The 18,281-nt window shown below is 41.8% G+C and overlaps 2 protein-coding genes and 1 long non-coding RNA gene across 8 annotated transcripts in view; 1 reads left to right on the top strand and 2 right to left on the bottom strand.

Moving 5' to 3' along the window:
* Positions 1–4,464, bottom strand: part of radil (Ras association and DIL domains) — a 29,309-nt gene extending 24,845 nt beyond the window's left edge. For 4 of the 5 annotated variants that reach the window (XM_030430485.1, XM_030430519.1, XM_030430511.1 and 1 more), the window contains exon 1: positions 4,086–4,464. The gene's annotated coding sequence lies outside the window, so the exon portion shown is untranslated. The remainder of the gene's footprint in view (positions 1–4,085) is intronic. The other variant, XM_030430502.1, reaches the window with a different exon arrangement.
* LOC115589587 (uncharacterized) lies at positions 3,703–11,775 on the top strand. The gene is made up of 2 exons (XR_003985548.1): positions 3,703–3,786; positions 10,927–11,775. It is a non-coding gene; the product is annotated as an uncharacterized LOC115589587 (long non-coding RNA).
* On the bottom strand, positions 5,558–17,650 carry LOC115589576 (monocyte to macrophage differentiation factor 2-like). 2 transcript variants are annotated; one of them, XM_030430555.1, is made up of 7 exons: positions 16,997–17,650; positions 11,866–11,947; positions 11,465–11,625; positions 11,148–11,222; positions 10,949–11,050; positions 10,544–10,613; positions 5,558–10,438 (listed from the first exon to the last, which is right to left on the bottom strand). In XM_030430555.1, exons 1-7 carry the CDS (start codon positions 17,008–17,010, stop codon positions 10,235–10,237), a joined length of 708 nt encoding a protein of 235 aa, XP_030286415.1. In that variant the 5' UTR covers positions 17,011–17,650; the 3' UTR covers positions 5,558–10,234. The 2 variants fall into 2 exon arrangements, with proteins under 2 accessions (XP_030286415.1, XP_030286424.1); XM_030430564.1 differs by lacking the exon at positions 16,997–17,650 and adding an exon at positions 14,097–14,701.
* Positions 17,651–18,281: the final 631 nt, after the last annotated feature.

Below are 18,281 nucleotides of genomic sequence, written 5' to 3'. Positions count from 1 at the left end.
AGAGGAAGAGTTAATGTTACTTAAGAAAGAGATGCAACGATGAGAAGCTCTGAAAAAAAAAAGTTTTGTTAATTATTCTGATAATCATTCAGTTGTTTCAGTCATTTTCAAGCAGCACACGTCAAATATTTTCTGGCTCCAGCTTTCTTAAAGCTCAATATGTATTTCTTGCTGCTGGAGGTTTGTCTATAAAAACACATTTGCCGAGTGTTGCGTGTTCGGGAGGTTCAGGTGGAAAAGGCAAAGCTATTGTTCAGATTCTCAAAGTCGTGTGCAGAGTCATTCCTTCTGGAGGAATAAACACCCGTAATTTAACTCCATGAGATTCTGCACCGATCTGGAGCTTTTTACCAACGGGAGAGGATTCCTTTCACAATTCTGGGATTAAAAGATGGATTTATCTGCACTCCTGTTTATCAACCTGACTGCAGCGGTGATGCATGGAGATGACCTCCACTGTCGGGTGTTTACGTCTCTTAATGTTGACTGCTCGCTGGAGCTGGAGCGGAAACGTACTTTGCTTAATAAGCGTAACGTTAGAAAGGGAAAGAACCGGGGTCTCTGGTGAGTGCTGAGCTTAGTTTCTGGCCAGCTTTCAAACACGTTGACATTGCTTGCCAGTTTACGGCTAATGTACAGTAATCTGACTGAAGCGAGTAACGCAAACAAACGATCCCACATTAAATAATCACCATGGCTGATGATATTTTAGTTTAATTAATGTTACGTTTGGTCCTGTTCCTTCCTCCGAGTCCAACCTGGAAGTACCAGGCGACCTTGTCAACTCAGTAACTTTAGACAATACATTTTGAATAATTAAGAACACAACTCAATGAAATAACTAACAAAGTTGTTTATAGACGCTTTAATGCAGAATTCTTGCATATCATTTCTTTAAGTGTATGGATTTGCTGGTTTTCTTTGTATTACAGTCGATGACGAGTCTTTGGTTTTTGGACGGTTTCGGACAAAAGAAGCAGTCTGAAGACATGACTCTGGCCTCTGTGAAACTGTGACAAGCAGCTTTTGACAGTTTATAGTCTAAATGATTAATTGATTATCATGGATCCTCAGTTACGGGCCTAAACACAAACTGAAGAGTCCGTGCTGGGTTCTGGATCACCGAGGACGGATTCGTTTCCAGATCCTCGGGGAATCAGATAACATTGCTGTGGCTTTCAGCTTTTTTAATGATTTGTTGTCAGAACTAAGTTGTTTTCACACCAGAGTCAAAATTGCAAATCAATATCACTTCAGCGCCTGCCAGAGATATTTTTTGCCTGGGGAACCATCTGCAGAGTTCTGGGCCTCGACAGCGTACGAGCTTCAAGCTGGCAGAATCTGGAGGATTTTTTTTGCGCAGAAGGCAACTGAACTGTGCTGCTCTTTTAAAAAGTCAAGTTGTGACTGCAGTTGGTTTCAGATATATCAGATTTCAGATGTCGACTTCACTGGATTCTTTCAACCGGCGTCTCATGTTATCTTCTAGGAGCTGTGAGTTGGGTGATCATCACTAACAGGGCTGAATAATTAATCAAAATATTATTGAAAGCAAAAACATGACCTAGTGAGATATCCAAATCACATAAAGCTTCAATTTTAAGGAGGGTAAAATTTGTGACAGCCCAATAAAGACGTACTGTAGCGTTGAAGATCGTACATGTAAGAAAACACGAGGTGATTTGTTCATCTTTAACAGCGAGATGGCCCCTGACCCCTTTAACCAGTTTGTTACACAGGCGGTTTGTTCTGGGGGTTAATTTTCAGAAGCACAGATGCTACTGACTGATCATAGATATATTAAAGGAACACTACAGGACTACTACCGGCAGCAATGTGTCTCAACGATCCTTTTCTCTCCAGCGAATACACATCACGGCTTCTTACTTTGATCATGAAGGTGGCACTGCTCTATGAGGATAAAGGCTATAATTTAGTTTATAATCTATAATTTGTAGTGAAAGGTCTGTCCGTACTACATCGCCACAGACAGAAATATTGATGATCCATACACAGCACAGTTTGATTACTGATATTGGGGGGGATGACATGTTAGGGGGTGATCAAAATTTTATATCACCGTGTCGTCTCTTCCAGATACAACTACAGTGGATTGTTACCTTATGAACTGCAATATCTTTTGAATCATTGCTCATTTAACTGAGCTCTAATAATTCTTTTTTGTTTTGCATTGCACAGCTTCTAATTGGGTTAAATTGTGTACTACTGACTGTGTTTTTTTTCCCTGGCTTGAACTTTATGTTAATTATTTAATAAATCCTAAACTATAAATGATAAAGCTCTGTGTCTGTCTACATCCAGGTCACGTATTGATCCCAATATACAGGTCTGATTCCAGCCATGTTGTTTTTCAAATGACTGTGTTTTTTTTTTATGATTAAGCCACCATAATGAAGATTTTGTAATATTCAATTCCTAACTTGAATACGTTTTCTTGTTTGGAGTGCCTGGATTGTTATCATTACTCATTCAATTGAGCTCTAATAGTTTTGATATTTGTTGCATTGTTCCGCTTATAATTGGGTTGAATTGTTCACTGACTGTGTGTGTTTTTTCCTGGCTTGAACTTGATGTAAATGATTCAATAAATCCTAAACTGTAAATGATAAAGTCTGCCTGCATCCAGGTCATGTATCTGATCTCAATAGACAGGTCTGATTTCTAGCATATGTTGGGGTTTTTTGTATGATTTAGCCACTATAATAAAGGTTTCTTCTATTATTCATATTTACTTCCTATATTTGATACATCTCCTTGTTTGGAGTGCCTGGATTGTTGATTGCAATACCTTTTATTTGTATTAATTGAGCTCTAATAGGTTAATTTTTAATCTTTTGCAGCTTCAAATTGTGTTCAATTGGGACTGAAGCTGATGCAAATTATTAAAAACATTTATTTTTCAAAAAGCCTAAATGTAAATTGCCATAGCTCTGTGTCTGCCAGCATCCAGGTCATGTATCTGATCAGGTGTGGTTCTAGCTCATGTCCCTGCAGAAGGTGAGTCACGCTTCACTCCTGGCTCCAGGTGAGCTCTCCTGACCGACGGACACCTCCTCCTCTCCCGCAGGTGACATCAGGACCTCCACCAGCTCATCCGTCAGCAGCTGACTGCAAACTTCCATGCGGGTTTATCCACTCACACAGGAGTATGGTTTCCTTTTTTTTTTTTTTAAAGCGAATATTTTTGGCAGGCAGCCTTAAAGGTGTTGTCGTAGCTGACTCTGCGGGCTCTGGTGGGATAACGTGACTATTTTAAATGCCTGCTAATCCACAGTAATCTGGCTACTTGGCCGCAGTTAACTCAATCCTGGGGCCAACAAACCCGTCCGGCGTCCACACACACACACACACACGGAGAAAACAGAGAGAGAGGGAGGCCTGAATTTTGCATTTGTGACCCGGGAGGAGGTTGTGTTACATTTCCCAACCATGACACACACACTACAACTTCTCCAGCACCTTGTCCACTCGCTGCGTGTCCTTGTCTAGACTGCGAGAAGGTCAGAAACAAACACTGCGTTGAGGAAACTTGACATGCTTTATATATTTTTTTTTAACATTGAGCAGAACTTGTGGCGGTTCTGCCCTTTATTATTTTATTTTTTTTACTGCCCGTCCGTCTGTTTACGACTCTGGGCTCCGCGGTCGTCAGTAGCAACCGCCGTAGCAACAAAAGGCAGGAGAAAATCCTCCGAAATTAATCCGCTGATGAGTCGTCAGGCGCGGCGGCAACAGCGAGCAGCCCCGGCCTCTGAGGACCAGCAGGTGTGTCTAATGAGACACACACACTCACACACACACACTGGACACTCACACTCACAATTATCAATCAATTAGCGTCAACACTGTTCGCACACGTGAGCAACACTCAACAACAACCGCGTTACATTAGCCGTTTGATTTTTTCTAAAACTACGAGGGAGGTTGAAAGCTGTGACGCGTCTTTGCCCCCCGTCAATAAAAAAATAGGTCCTGGAAAAAAAGTTGAGGTGCGACCCGGCAGTGGCGAGCCCAGTCCCCCCGAGGGGCTCTTTCCTCTGGGTGTCTGTTGCGTTAGTACTCACGCTGCCTGCAATGCGTGGCTCCATGGTGCTGGGGAATCCTTCCTGGCTTCTCTCTCATTTTCGTCTCCCCCCCAACAAGGTAGAAAAATCCCCAGAAAAAAATGGGTGGAATTTTTAAAAAAACACACACACAGCTGCTCTGTTCCGAGCGACACCGGGGCTCCCGGCCACATCACCCCCAAAAACAAGCCCGCTAACTTGGACAACAGCCAACCGCTGAGGGCTCCGGTGTCTGTGCGCACATCTCCGCCGAGTGTCCAGCAATGCCCGCTGCCTCCGGCAACCGCATTCCCACATCCACAGCGGTTCACTGCCGAGCCGCGGCGGAAACAGCCGAGCCTCTGTTCGGCGCTGCCTCACCTCGGCGCACCTGCTCTGGCAGCCGAGTGCACGGAGAGGGCGCCGCCTGGCGGCACCGGCGGTACGAGCGCAACATGGAGGTGGCGGCATATTGAGGGTCCCATTTTAAAGTAAAACAATACTATATTAATAATAATACAAACTGAGATACACTAATCAGATAATACTTTGATAAGTCAGTTTGTTTATTTAGTTTGTTTAGGCTTAAGAAATAGTCAATAAAGATCTTCCTCCTCTGATTACAATTTCTTCTCCAAGCTGTAATGAGATGTGATTTGTGCCAAACGACAGACGTGTTTTAATCATCTTGGATTCAAAATTGCAATGACAGAATAAAAGCTTTCATTTAAAAGATCTGCCTGAGGGATGAGACTGGTTAAAGGAACACTACTTAGTTATGGAGAAGAAAATTCAAAGTCAGAATTTCCATATTCATATTTTCATATCAATAATACAAACTCAGAAATATGTATTTCTTACATAACTGGATAAACAAGCTGTTCTCAGAGGAAAATGAGGTGCCAAGAACACTGTTCGATGCTAAAAAGGTGGCAGGGTCCGCCACATATAAACAAAGTAAATGAATATGAAACTGTGTTGTCCTTTAAGGTCAGTTCGTTTATTCGGTCATGAAAACAAAGAGTTTGTTTATTTAGTTTGTTTAGGCTGATTGAATTTTCCTCTAATAAAGATTTCTTCCCCCAAACTACACAGTGAACTTTAAATCTATTTAATTATTTTAAATAAATAAACATCCACACAAAGCACCTTTATAATCATATTTAATAAATGGTAAATTATATGCTACCTTAAATTAGATATGTGATCCTGAATTTATCAGTTACAACTCACCTCGGTGTACTTAACACAAGAGTTTGGTTAAGTTAAAATTGGCTTGAAAAGGTTTATTTATTCTGAATACATTTGGTTGAAAGAATTTAACAATTTATCTAATCTGCAGATCATTCTGTCAACATGCGTATAAAAATGTTTTTGCAGCATCCAAATATATCTTTATATTTCAGACTAGTTCGCACAACGCTGCTGCGGTTTTACCTTCAGCTGTCTCTTCTCCCAAATAAATATTAAAAAATGTGGAGTCCACGAAGACACTGCATGAAAAACTTTTTTTTATTACAAGAGAAATAGAAAAGATAAAAGCATTGTTGGCATCATATAGGCTTATCACAGCACAAAAGCACCACGGACACAATAAACCCGAATGAAAAATATAGAGAGAAAAAGAATATGAGATAATATAATCACTGAGAACAGAGTCAGCAGCTCCACAATCACAGAGCGTCTATAAACAATGTACAGAGGGTCCATGAAGGCTTCATGGAGAGTTTATAAAACTCCATACAAAGTCAGGTGGGCACTGTATGTCTGAATGAGACAGAGAGAAGAAACGAGACAAGACAGACACACGTCAAATCCTCAAAGACTTCATTTCACCGTCGTTAATACCCCCGAGTGCTCCAAACATTCTCAATCACTGGGTGTTTCTCAGAGGCTCAAGTAAACATTTACAGAACAAATACTAAAACTCACTCATAAATTTAAAGAGTGTATCTGAAGTGTTTTATTCCAAATGTGACAAACGGGATCTCCAGATTGCTGTGATGATAAATGTTCTGACATTAAATTACTGTTGGATAAAACACTAAATGGTAATAACACAGTTTCTGTTAAATCCAGATTATTTTTTTAAATAAATAATGATTGGATTTGGTTAAATTATGGTGTTTTTTTTGTCACTGGAGGACTTTTCTTTTTGAACCTGCAGAGTAATGATGCATTCATGTGCTGGTTGGTAAGTCGTAACTGCAAAAATCTTTTTGTTGTTTAGAAATGTGAAAGACCAGAGGATGTGTTCAGGGGCAGCAAAAGGAGACGGTTCCTGCACAGCCGACCGTTTTTTTAAACATGTGCGTACTTCTTCTGTAACACTTTGATGATATTATTTGTCACTCCTGCCAAAAACCTTTGCTTGATCTAATTTTGTTTGCCTGCTTGTGAGCAGAATATATTTTAAAAAAAGGTCAAATTCAGCCAGAAGTTAAGGAACATGACGATCAATTTTTTGGTGTGAATCCGCTAAAAACTTCTTCTGATTGTCACGTTTGAATTTTGAAAGGTCGACAGGAGAAAATGAAAAAAAAACATACTTTAGGGAATAAATTTAGGTGAAGGTGACAACAGTGCCTAATACAATAACAATAATAATACAATCAGATAGTTTTAGGGAAAAACTACAACAATAAATCTTTATGGTGAGGTAATAAAAGGTAATATTACACATGATATTGTAAAAGCAGTACTATTAATGCTATTAAACAGTGAAGAAGTAATTACAATACTGCTTTTACAATATCAAGTGCAACATATATCACGACAATACTGCCTTTTATTACTCCTCAATATCACTGTATACACTAACTTTTTACCTTCTTTTTTTTCTTTCACATTACATTTCCCATACCAGCGATATCATTTGCCTTAAAATTAGAATTCTTAGTATGTCTGTGAAGTTCTGACTGGAAAAAAAACAGAATTATTTCTACACTGTGAGGATGTTACATGATGAAAGTACTACTGCTGTACTACTGTTGGAACTACTGCACATTCAAGTGTTCATCACAGTGTGCTTTGATGCAGATTTTGTTAATTTTACAACCAAGGTATGCTTTCTAATTCCTCATTATAACCTATGAACACATTCGCTGCTGTAACATCTGACGTGCTTCTGCGTCAGTTTCTATCTTTCTCCTGTCTGGTCACTTTAGGAATATTAACCAGACATACAGCTTGCAGAAAAACTTGCTGCCCTACTTGGAGGGGGGGTGAGAGTAAACAAGTGAAGCTGTATGGAGCGGTGCCAGCATTAAAGAACAAGCAGCTTCACAGCTATTTGATCCTTTATGCAGATTTTCGTTGCTGCAGCCGAAACAACCCCGAGCTGCTTTAGTGGTCCTTGAATGTAACTTCACGGGCCTTTAAGCCCGAATGATCCAAATCCTGAGAGACAGGCAGCAGAGAGAAGATGTCGAACAGGAGCAGATTTTTTTTTTCTTTTACACCTACGAATACTTTGACCTTTTGGTCCTCTAGCCACGTTCATCACATCACACAAGCCCGTCCAATATACCGTGTGCCGACACATACAGCGTAACACGAAGAGTACGTACACATTTCAAATATACTTCTGATGTGTTCAAGGTACATGCGTTCACGTGTAAACATAGACTCAGCCGATTAAGAGGCTTCGGATTCATGGGAGTCAGAGAGAGTATACATACAAACACACACACACACACACACTCACACAAGCATACACACACATGCACACACACACCTGAGATGCCTTAATATTGGGCCGGATTGTTCAACAATACTATAGCTTCAGTTTCCTTTCAAGTGTGAGATGTTTATGGTAGTAGTGTGCTATCGGTTGTGGCAGTAATTCAGTCGTCTGGCAGTGCTGAGTCGTAACGTGGTTTTACCCCCTTCTGAGGTTCAACCATGTAGCTTTGATAAACTCTTATCAAATGGGTCCCACGCGTTAGGCTGAAGATGATGAAGATAATCAGCTGACACTATAAGTACATCAGAAGAAAATATAGATGAAGTCAACACATACCGCATGTCATTGATAAATATATACTGTATAAATCGTACTGATGACATCGTCACTTACTAAACCTAATCAACGACAGTAAACTATTAGAATTCAGTAATTATACTTGATAATCTACTGTGTAGCGCCTGGTAAAATGTGGAAGCACACAGGTAAAGTCTCCCGAGACTGAAACCATGAATATGTTCAACGTAAAAAGGTGGTTCTACGGTCATGCTCGATTTTGGAAATCACAGTAAATCACCAACTGGAACGACCGCTGTTAAAACCATAGAGTGTCCTACAGTGTAGATAGCACAACTAATAACAATAACAGTGATAACACTATCTAGCGCTCTGAATTGGAATAGTAAATTACTGATGTTTCAACCTCCTAAATATAATCAAGCCAAAACGACACCGCGTGTTAAAGCGTAACTTCTGTACTTTTAAAGCTCGACCCTGTTTTTTGGGTGTAAGTGACTAACGGGGACAACATTTTTTGTAACGGGACGTTATAGGTGATACACGAAACAGGCTGCGGTATAATCCCTGCTAGCAATTGCGCACCGCCACTGTATGTCTACGTAAAGGTATAATTTGTACAATGTGGCCAGAATACGAGGGTGCTGTATCGCCAAAACCACAGGGGGCAGCGTTTCACCAGTGTACCTGACAAGTGCTGCTCTTTAGATGGTGATTTTTCCTTAGTAAGGAAAATAGATTTTTAAGCCTGAGTTTTTCATTTCTTTTATCGTTTATCTCGTTCATTTTCTTCATTTATTATGACAACAGATGGCAGATATCGACCAGCTGGAGCTACAGGGGCTATCTGAATCTCCTCTTGTGTTGGGCCTATTGTAAAACATGTTTCTGTTGATAATGTAAGTTCCTATTTTGGACGATGTAAGCCCAAATTCTGGCCAAAGCTCAGGAATCGCTCCTTTGAAGTGTTTTTCGCCACTGACAGGCTCAGGTTGTCATTTTAGTTGTCATTATGGAAAGGGTTCGTGTCGACCTTTCGTGAAAGAATAAGACGTTTTTTTTCATTTAACCAGAAACAGCCGGATGCCAAACCCACAGATTCCATTTTCAGAAACAGTATTTGTATCCATGTACGGCGAGATGTGAAGATATCTGGTGCAGCTGCAACCAGAGTTTAAAAGATTGTCGTCCCCATTAATCACTTACACACAAAAAAATGTTAAAAAAACACTGAAGCTACTCGCTAATGATGATAATAAAAGTTTAAATAATGTCCTTAAACTAAGTATGATAGTAAAGTGAGCTGATTGTAAACATTGCCGTCCTCGTGACAATAAGACAATGCCTCCAATTCAGCTTCTGAACACTGAGTCTGGATGTGCACCACGTAGGGAGAAATCTCCAAGAATAGTATTTGAACCCCTGATCATTGGAATGAAACCAAAATTCCTGAAAAAAATAACCGGAAACTGAACTAAACCGGACCGTTAAAAACAAAAAGCTGCATCCCAATTAACAGGCTGCTCCCTTTAAAGTCCAGAGTAAATACAAGAGGCTGAGAAGTTGCCCCGATGTAAAGTCTCCACACTTCATTTTGACACAAAAACAACAGGTGTATTATTATTATTATTATCATTATTATTATGAGTGTCTACTTAAATTTTTTTTTTTTTACAATCAATGCATTCAGCGGTCCTCCTCAAGTCGTAAAGTCAGAAACTATCACATCATGTATCAGGTATTTGAGGTCAGGATGTTTCAGGATGTCACACTAAAGCCAGTGCAGGATGTGACTAAAGGCAGACAGGCATAAGGTCCACTGAACGCCCTCATATGACAACTCATCACAGCATGCTAAAGGTCCAGTGTGTAGCATTTAGAGGAGTGATCCATGAGCAGAAATGGAATATCATATCCACAACTATGTTTTCATTAGTGTATAATCACCAAGAACTAAAAACTGTTGTGTTTGCTGGCCAACTGCGACTTCCTGGTCATAAACATGGACGTGTTTGACTTTTACGAGTTGAGGAGGATCACCTGAACGCAACATAGTTTTGGTTACTGTGAGGCTAAACGTGGAGGAGGTCCAGTGTTTGTTTTTACAAAGGAGGCAGCCCCTGAATTGGGACGCAGCTCACATCATCCCCTTGAAGTTGCTCAAACACGCGAGCTAGTTCCTGTGATGTCATCTGGAGGTCTGGACCTGATTGGGCGGCTGGGCGTAGAGGTACTTCCAGATGGCGTAGTAGTGTATGGCGGCTCCCATCGCTACAAACAGGTGCCAAATGGCATGAGCGAATGGGACGATGCCATCGCTTTTAAAAAAGACCATCCCCAGACAGTAGCAGGCTCCGCCCGCCAGCAGCTCACACAGCCCTGACTGTTCCGGCTGGGGAGAGAAAGAAGGAGAAGAAGAAGAAGTTTTAAAGACATCACAACAAGGAGACAATATAACCTTAAATGACAACAGGGGAGACTAAATGAGAGCGCTCACCATTGAGAGGATGACCAAGGCAGGAAACACTCCCATCACCGTGTAGCAGATCAACTCCATGAGCTTATACCTGACGTAGAAAGGGAGATTTAAGCATGGAAGATTATTCCTTTAAAGGGAACGCCACAAATTTCATAAATTAAAGTCTTTTTTACAGTTCCAGAGGAAACCGCATGTAATCTAAATTACATTGTGGGTAATGTAGGTGCCAGATTTTGAAAAGGAAAAACAAAAAAAAGGTGACATCTCAAGTTCTGCTGCATTGATTTTCATCATTCGATTTCAAACCACCAGCAATAAGTCAAACAGTGTTATAGTTTAGTTTCAAGATTAGAAAAAGACAGTTAATTGACCTTTGAGCTCAGATTATGTTCTCTTTTTAGAACGATGCTCGTCTGAACTGACCTCTCATGGAAGAAGAAGACGTAGGTGGTTCCGAAAGAGGCCATGACCCACACCAACCAGCGCATGTGACACGCCCAGGGACCCAGCTCCCGCAAGTTCAGCCTGATGAAAGCACAGACAGGAACAAATAACTACAGACACTGTATACACACACTCTCCACGGATATATACTGCATTTACAGTTTGTCAGTTTGTTTACCACGGGGCGTAGGAGGCAGCGATGAAGAAATAGATCACCATCCTGTCACACATGTGGAAACAGTGCTCCACAGACCTGAAGAGAGAGACCAAACAGCCTCATGACAACCGAGTTACACTGTTTATACGCAGCATCAGTGTGAAAACAAATCTGGAGTGTGGGGATGTGCGTTTGTTCCAGTGTGAATCTGTGAGGGGATGGACAGCGTTTAAAAAGAACTCAATCGCTGCAGAACAACAGGACCACCTGTTATATCCTTTAACCATTTAGTCCATATTCTGCTTTTGGAATGTGTGAGTTCTAGTGTGAGTGTGTACCGTAGGTGGCTCTTCTTCCAGGCCACGGTGTGAAACAGGGTGGAGATGATGAAGAGCGAGCTGAGCCCCGCCCCGTACACCCAGGCCGACAGTTTCTCCCATTTGTCCTCCGACTGGAAGTGCAACAGGGAGCTGCCCAGCAGGCTGGGGATTATCCATAACTAAATGAATTCATAACAGAGAGGAAACAGGAGATAAGAACAGAGAAGCGTGCACGATAAACTGAAATTTAGTGCAGGATGTAGGTGTAATCTGGAGGTGTCGCTCATTTGTCTGTTATGTAATACAGCTGGATTTATTTCATGGTTTCACCGAGTGTGTCATTTCATCTGTGTGTCCGTGTTAATCATCACTTTCTGTGGTGTGTGTGTGTGTGTGTGTGTGTGTGTGCGTGCATTCACCGCATGCGTGGCACAGTTGGCAGCATGCTCATATTCTGTGGGCTGGTATCTCTTGTTAGGAGGAACGCGGTTGTTCATAAACCTGGAAACATCACAAATGCAGAGATTTAACTTTGTACATTTCAATAAAGCTTTGGTATCTAGTTACATGGATGAGACACAGTGTACAGACGATGAAAATAATACAAAAAATAATTAAAAACAAACAGCAATGTAACTGATTTCTGTCTCGAAATGTAACTCCACTAATTCCACATGAGCTTATATGTGGAAAAAGTAGTATAAAGCCTTTTTATGGCTCCAGAGGAAGCTGCATGTAATACGATGAAATGCTTCCAGTGATGTCACTCTGTGGCTAAATTGCATTGTGGGTAATGTAGGCGCCAGGTTTTAAAAAGAAAGAAGAATGCGTGGAATTAAAAAAAGGCTTTGCTGCGTCCATATTTAACATTTGTTTTTATTTATCATTTGTCGTTAATGAGTCAACACGTGTGACGGCTACATTACCCACAATGCAACTTGCAACCTCTAAGTGACATCACTCGAGGCAATTTATCAGATTAACCCTTTTTTTGGGAGTTACCCTTTAAGAGTAGCATGTGTAGGAATCATAAGGGATTCATTTTTAATTAATAAAAGAAACTTCCACTAGATGATGTAAAACACATCATCTGACGTCAGCTGTTGTTTACTGCCAAATTTTTTGTTTGCCCGCCTTCATGGACAGATGGATCAAGAGAGGGGCGGCTCACCAAACCCATCAAATTAAACGCTTCAATCAAACTAGGCAGTGCTGATGAACTATAAACCAAGAATCTGTCATGACACTGCGTACATTTCTTGTCCATATTGTTTTCAGAAACTACAGTTTAGCTGTGACATGAGAAAGTTTGTGACCGGGTCGTCATCTCTTCTGCTTCAAACCCGACGAGTGAAAACCAAGCGCCGCTAATCTCACAGTACCAGTGGAAGCGTCGATGTTCTGTTATGTTATTCAATTTTTCCTTCCTTTTGAGCAAAAAGTGTATATCAGAGTCCCCTTTTCTCTGTTTCCTCTGGTCGTGTTACACCAGTGTATTTATTTCATCCTCTCTCTGCAGCAGACACAGCCCAGCTCCGTGAGAAAACCATCTCTCCGGCAGTGAAACACCCCTTTAATGTCCTCGAGCCATGTGGAACATCTTTAATATTTGTACCCATTTGTATCTCGGTGGTGCTCATAAAATTTCACCCCATCCTCTCCTCTGGCTTAGCAACGCTAGATCATGCTTCAACTTGTTGCCATGACTGCTGTTGCCTGGCAACAGTGGGTAACCACGGACCGACTGAACCTGGGGAGGTTTGTCCCGCTGATTTCTTTCATAAACAATTCACGTGTCCAGGTATGCCCGCATATTCACACACACTAAAAAAAACCACACACACTCGTATGTATGTATACTCAGATGTAATCTCTGAAGACTTCACCAAAACCCAAACAAACAGCTCTGTCAGTGATGTCACTGTTGTCATGGAAACCTCCGAGCAGGGATTGTCTTTTTTTTCTTCTCTCGACACCAGAAACCTCCTCGTTTCTTTCATCTCTCCTTGCTCATCTCTTCCATCTCCCTCTCCTGTTCCCTGAGCATGTCTCCTCTCTGCTTCACCATGATTAAATTAACATGCAGGAAGGCAAATGGACAAAGACGTCTGTGCAGACACACAAAACACACACGCACACACACACACACACACACATGCACTCACAAACCACAACCCCTCCCTGTTTTTATGCTGCATCTTGCAGAGCCCGATTTCATAAGAGACCTAGATTTAGCGTTGTCTCTTTCTCACACACATACACACACACACACACACACACATACACACACACACACACACACACACACACACACGCACACACATTGTTCTAAGACTCAGAATGAGAAAGCAGCAGCCTTCAAAGGGGATACCACTGGAATTAAAAATTCATTGATGTGAATTTCTGAGAATAGGACGATCACTTCATTCATTCCAAACCTTCAGCAGAAAGTAGAGACAGCAGAGATCAAACGAGCAGCATCATCCATCCACACACACACACACACACACACACACACACACACACACACACACACAGAAACACAAACGTGAGGCTGTGCATTCATGTGCCATCTCCTCAGGGAGGAAGATAAAACTGACGACAGAATCTCACAAACTTTTCAGTCCGAGCGGAGTGGTATCACCCTTACCTGTCCATCTTATTTCTCTGTGTTGTTGCGCAACAGTGTGAAACAGTAGAACATGATGTTTTCCTCCCACACGTCCGCTCAAACCTCTTTAAATCATGAACATGACACTCCTGATCTCTCCGTAAGATACGGGAGACAAAAACGGAAGTAGTGGCAATAGAAGGCTCAAAATCCACCTCCCATAATAATGACAATCATGGAGAAGAGATCTCTAGATTAACATCCCCTCTTTCCTCTTTCTTCGACATTACGCTCCCCCGTTCCTGAAGCAGCTGTTTTTAGACTGACACTCATCCAGAGTTATTAATACTAACTGACACAGCCCAGAAACACACCGTCCTGTCCCAAATAAAAAGGCTCCCTCGCCCTGCGTCCAGCACTGGCCTCGCACTGTCTGACGGACTCTCCCTCTGTGTGTGTGTGTGTCAGTGCCAGGCCCAGCAGGCTTGGCCGGGTCATTAATGACTTTATCAAGCTGGCTGATAATTAGCAGGCCAGAGGCCAGCAGGCAGAGAGACACACTGACTGGACAGAGAGGAGCAGAGCCGCAGAAACATCAGGACGACTCCTCTGGTACGACAGCAGGACGGACGCAGGGCACGCCGTGTTTGTCTTCTTGACCCATGAAGACCAAAAACCTCAGTCCAGTTAATGATGGACACTAAATTAATACCACAGCCTATTTAAGGTCAAGCAAGTCCTGCTCTTTACACAAGTATATATATATATATATATATATATATATATATATATATATATATATATATATATATATAGTAATAGAATGCAGAAAAAAAGTTAGATAATCGATCAGTCGATTGACAGAAAATGAATCTGCAACAATTTTTATAATAGTTAATCTTTTAAATCATTCATCGAGCACAACATGCCAAATATTCTCTGGTACCGTGATGTGTTTCTTTTCTCTGTTGTATCTCTTTACATTAAATATATTTGGGTTTCAGACAATATGAGACTGTAGCTCAGTGGGTAGAGTTGGTTGACTGGTGATCAGAAGATCACTGGTTCGGCTCCCCAGGGCAGGACTGAGCTACATGTATCCTTGAGCAAGATACTGAACCCCAAAGTTGCTCCTGATGTGCAGTTGGCACCTTGTGTGAAGGCAGCCACTGCCATCAGTAAGGGTCCTGCGATGAACTGGCAACTCATCCAGGGTGAACCCTGGCCTACGCCCATAGAGTGAAACTGGATTTGGCCCCAGTAAGCCCCGCAACCCCTTAGGGGGGAAAAAGCGGCAACATCCCGCGACCCTCACGGATAAGCGGAAAAAGAAAACGGAACAATATGAGCTGTAATTTAACTCGCTTGAGGAAATATCCGTCACTTGTTGCCACCTCGTCTCAAAGACTTCTTCATATTTTTTTCCTATTTTAGCGTTAAATAATGAGGAGGGATTAAACCAATAAACCCCAAAATATGCGTCAAATCTTCACATCTGTAAAGCTTAAACTGAAGAATTTTTACTGTTTATCTTGTGTGAACGCCTTTCACTATTAATCAGTTCTCAAACATAATCAATGATCGGGGTCGGTCAGTGTTGAGGAGCAATCACAGCTTTATTGATTTAGTTGCTTTTCTGTATCTGTTACTGTCATAGTGGCAGGACTGTATACAAATGAACAGGTTAGTGGTGAATCTATTCATATTGTGTTATTGTTTTGTTTGTTGTTTTGCTTTATGACTTATCTATTAATTAGAGCCCAAAGGATACATGATTTCTGGGCTGATGCGTACATTAGGAAGTTAAAAAAAAAGAATATATCTGTCGATATACATTGATTTTTATGCAATGATCATTCAGATGTGGTTCTTAAACACTTGTGACAAAGATGTGTAACAGATGGAGGAATCTGTTACAGTTCAACAATAAACTTTACGACTAAAAGGAAACCATGGCGGAACGATGTCCTGATTTGCCTTTATGTTCTGGCTGAAGCTGATGACTCATTTTCTTTCATCGGCTGATCGATTAATTGTTTAAGTTCCGATGTGCATACGAGAACGAAGGCAAAAAAAGCAAACGTCGTCACAGTTTTGAATACGATCCAACATCCTTGAAGCGACTGAAACATGACAGCTGCGGGACAAACTCACGTGACACTCAGTAAAACTTTGATTTGGTCCCCTGCCCACAACTTCTTCCCTTCGGCCTACAGCATGACGACACACTGAAGTCCACGTGATTTCATGTGTGAGGAAGAATACAAATCAAACACGCTGGGATCATTTGGATGATCGATTTGCTGCTTCCAGCCTCGCAGATTATGAGGATCTCCTGCTTTTCTCTGCTTTACACCCGAGTAAATTAAATATCAATATAAAACAGGACATGTTGAAAGGTGTCTCCCTGAGCTCTCATGTGCTATTTGCTGACATGAGGCAACATCAGCGATCAGCACATGAACTCAGAGACAGCTTAGTTCACATGCGAGTGGAGGAAGAGGAGAAGGAGGAGGAGGAGGAAGAAGAAGAGATGTGGTTGGCCTGCTGTGTGGTTTCAAGACAGACAAACAGAAGAGACAGCAAGATGATGCTGATGGTGATGATGATGATGATGATGATGATGGTGATGATGATGATGATGATGGTGATGATGATGAGCAGGAGGAGGAGGGAGGAGGCAGGTGTGTGTGTGTGTGTGTGTGTGTGTGTGTGTGTGTGTGTGTGTGTGTGATAATAATAATGCCTGTCAAGCTTTTAAACCCTGGGCTACAAGATTATTACATCATCAGTTGTGAGATATGTTGAAATGTAGATGTTGTCCTCCTCATCCTCATCATCATCATCCTCATCCTCATCATGCTCATCATTACAATCCCTGTACCACACACACGTTTCTCATGCTGGAACAAGGATGTCACGAATTCCTCTCAACCTACCTTACAAGATTCATTTACAGTGGGGGATCAGCAACAGTTGACAGCAGACAGACAGTGTGGCCAAAGCCCCTGGACCTCCTCTCTCTCTCTCTCTCTCTCTCTCTCTCTCTCCTTCTTTCTCTCTCTCTCTCTCCTGAGTGTTGGAGCGATGAGCCGCCGCGGTTGTTTTCTTTTTGGTGACTCCTGCTCGGATTGTAACGCGTCTAATGTAAACGTCAACCGGGAGCGCGTCGTCGTCTTATCCTCATCTCAGGCAGCACCAGGGGGGAGACGGATGCATCCCGAAACCCAGCTGCCTCCAGAGGCTCCAGTCCGGAAGTGTGGGCGTCTGGAGAGGAGGGTGGGAGGGAGAGGGGGGGGGGGAGAGAGAGAGATGGTCTCTGAGGGGAGACAGCCTGCTTTCTCCTCCTGCTCGGTGCTGATGGTGATGGTGGTGCTGATGGTGGAGCTGCTGATGCTGATGGTGGTGGTGGTGCTCTCTCTCTGTCTCTGTCTCTGTCTCTCTCTCTGCTGCCGCCGGTTCAGCTCATCACGACTCGGTGAGGAGAGGAGGGCTGTGCTCCGCCACTGAAGGCTGCCACATCATGTTCTGACGGGCTGATTCACGGCTGTGGGAGTCTGAGCCGAGCTGCTCCTGCGCCCTGCAGTGCCCCGCTCCCACCGCGGGGGGGAGCTGCAGGCGCGTCCACGGCGTAAACACACGTACAAAAACATGATTTCTCACGTGTTTACATTTAAACTTAAATCTAAGGTTTGACACTGCAAATATTTCTGATGTGCAATTTATAATTTAACTGTGACTGACACAGCTGCTACTGTTTTTTTTATGTGATTTATTTCACTGTAACTTGGAGGCATTTATTTACGCAGCATTTGAAACCGGGACAAATTTCCTATGCAGACAATAAAGAATATCGTAAAGTATCGTTTTGTATCATATCGTATCGTATTATATTGTATCGTAAAATTCACTAGGTGGTTATGATGGTTACTGTACTGGTTGTTCATTTATTTATTTATCATTTGCTGATAGGAACGTATGTATGTATATGTGCATATGTAGATATGCATGGTGAAGGGTAAGTGGGGGCTGGAAAATACTTAAATTATAATAACACCTATAATTAATTTGGGCAGTACTACATGTTTATAGAGAACAAAATAAATCAACATGTAAGTTATATTATATGAGATAAATAGTTGAAAAATTACATATACATTTATTTATATTTATACATATATACTTATATGTTTGTATATATGTAAATACATATATTTCAAATGT

Source organism: Sparus aurata, chromosome 1 (genome assembly GCF_900880675.1).
Source record: "Sparus aurata chromosome 1, fSpaAur1.1, whole genome shotgun sequence".
In the NCBI taxonomy this organism is placed as follows: domain Eukaryota; kingdom Metazoa; phylum Chordata; class Actinopteri; order Spariformes; family Sparidae; genus Sparus; species Sparus aurata.
Note: the sequence above shows the minus strand (reverse complement) of the source record. Positions and strands in the feature narration are given on the sequence as shown.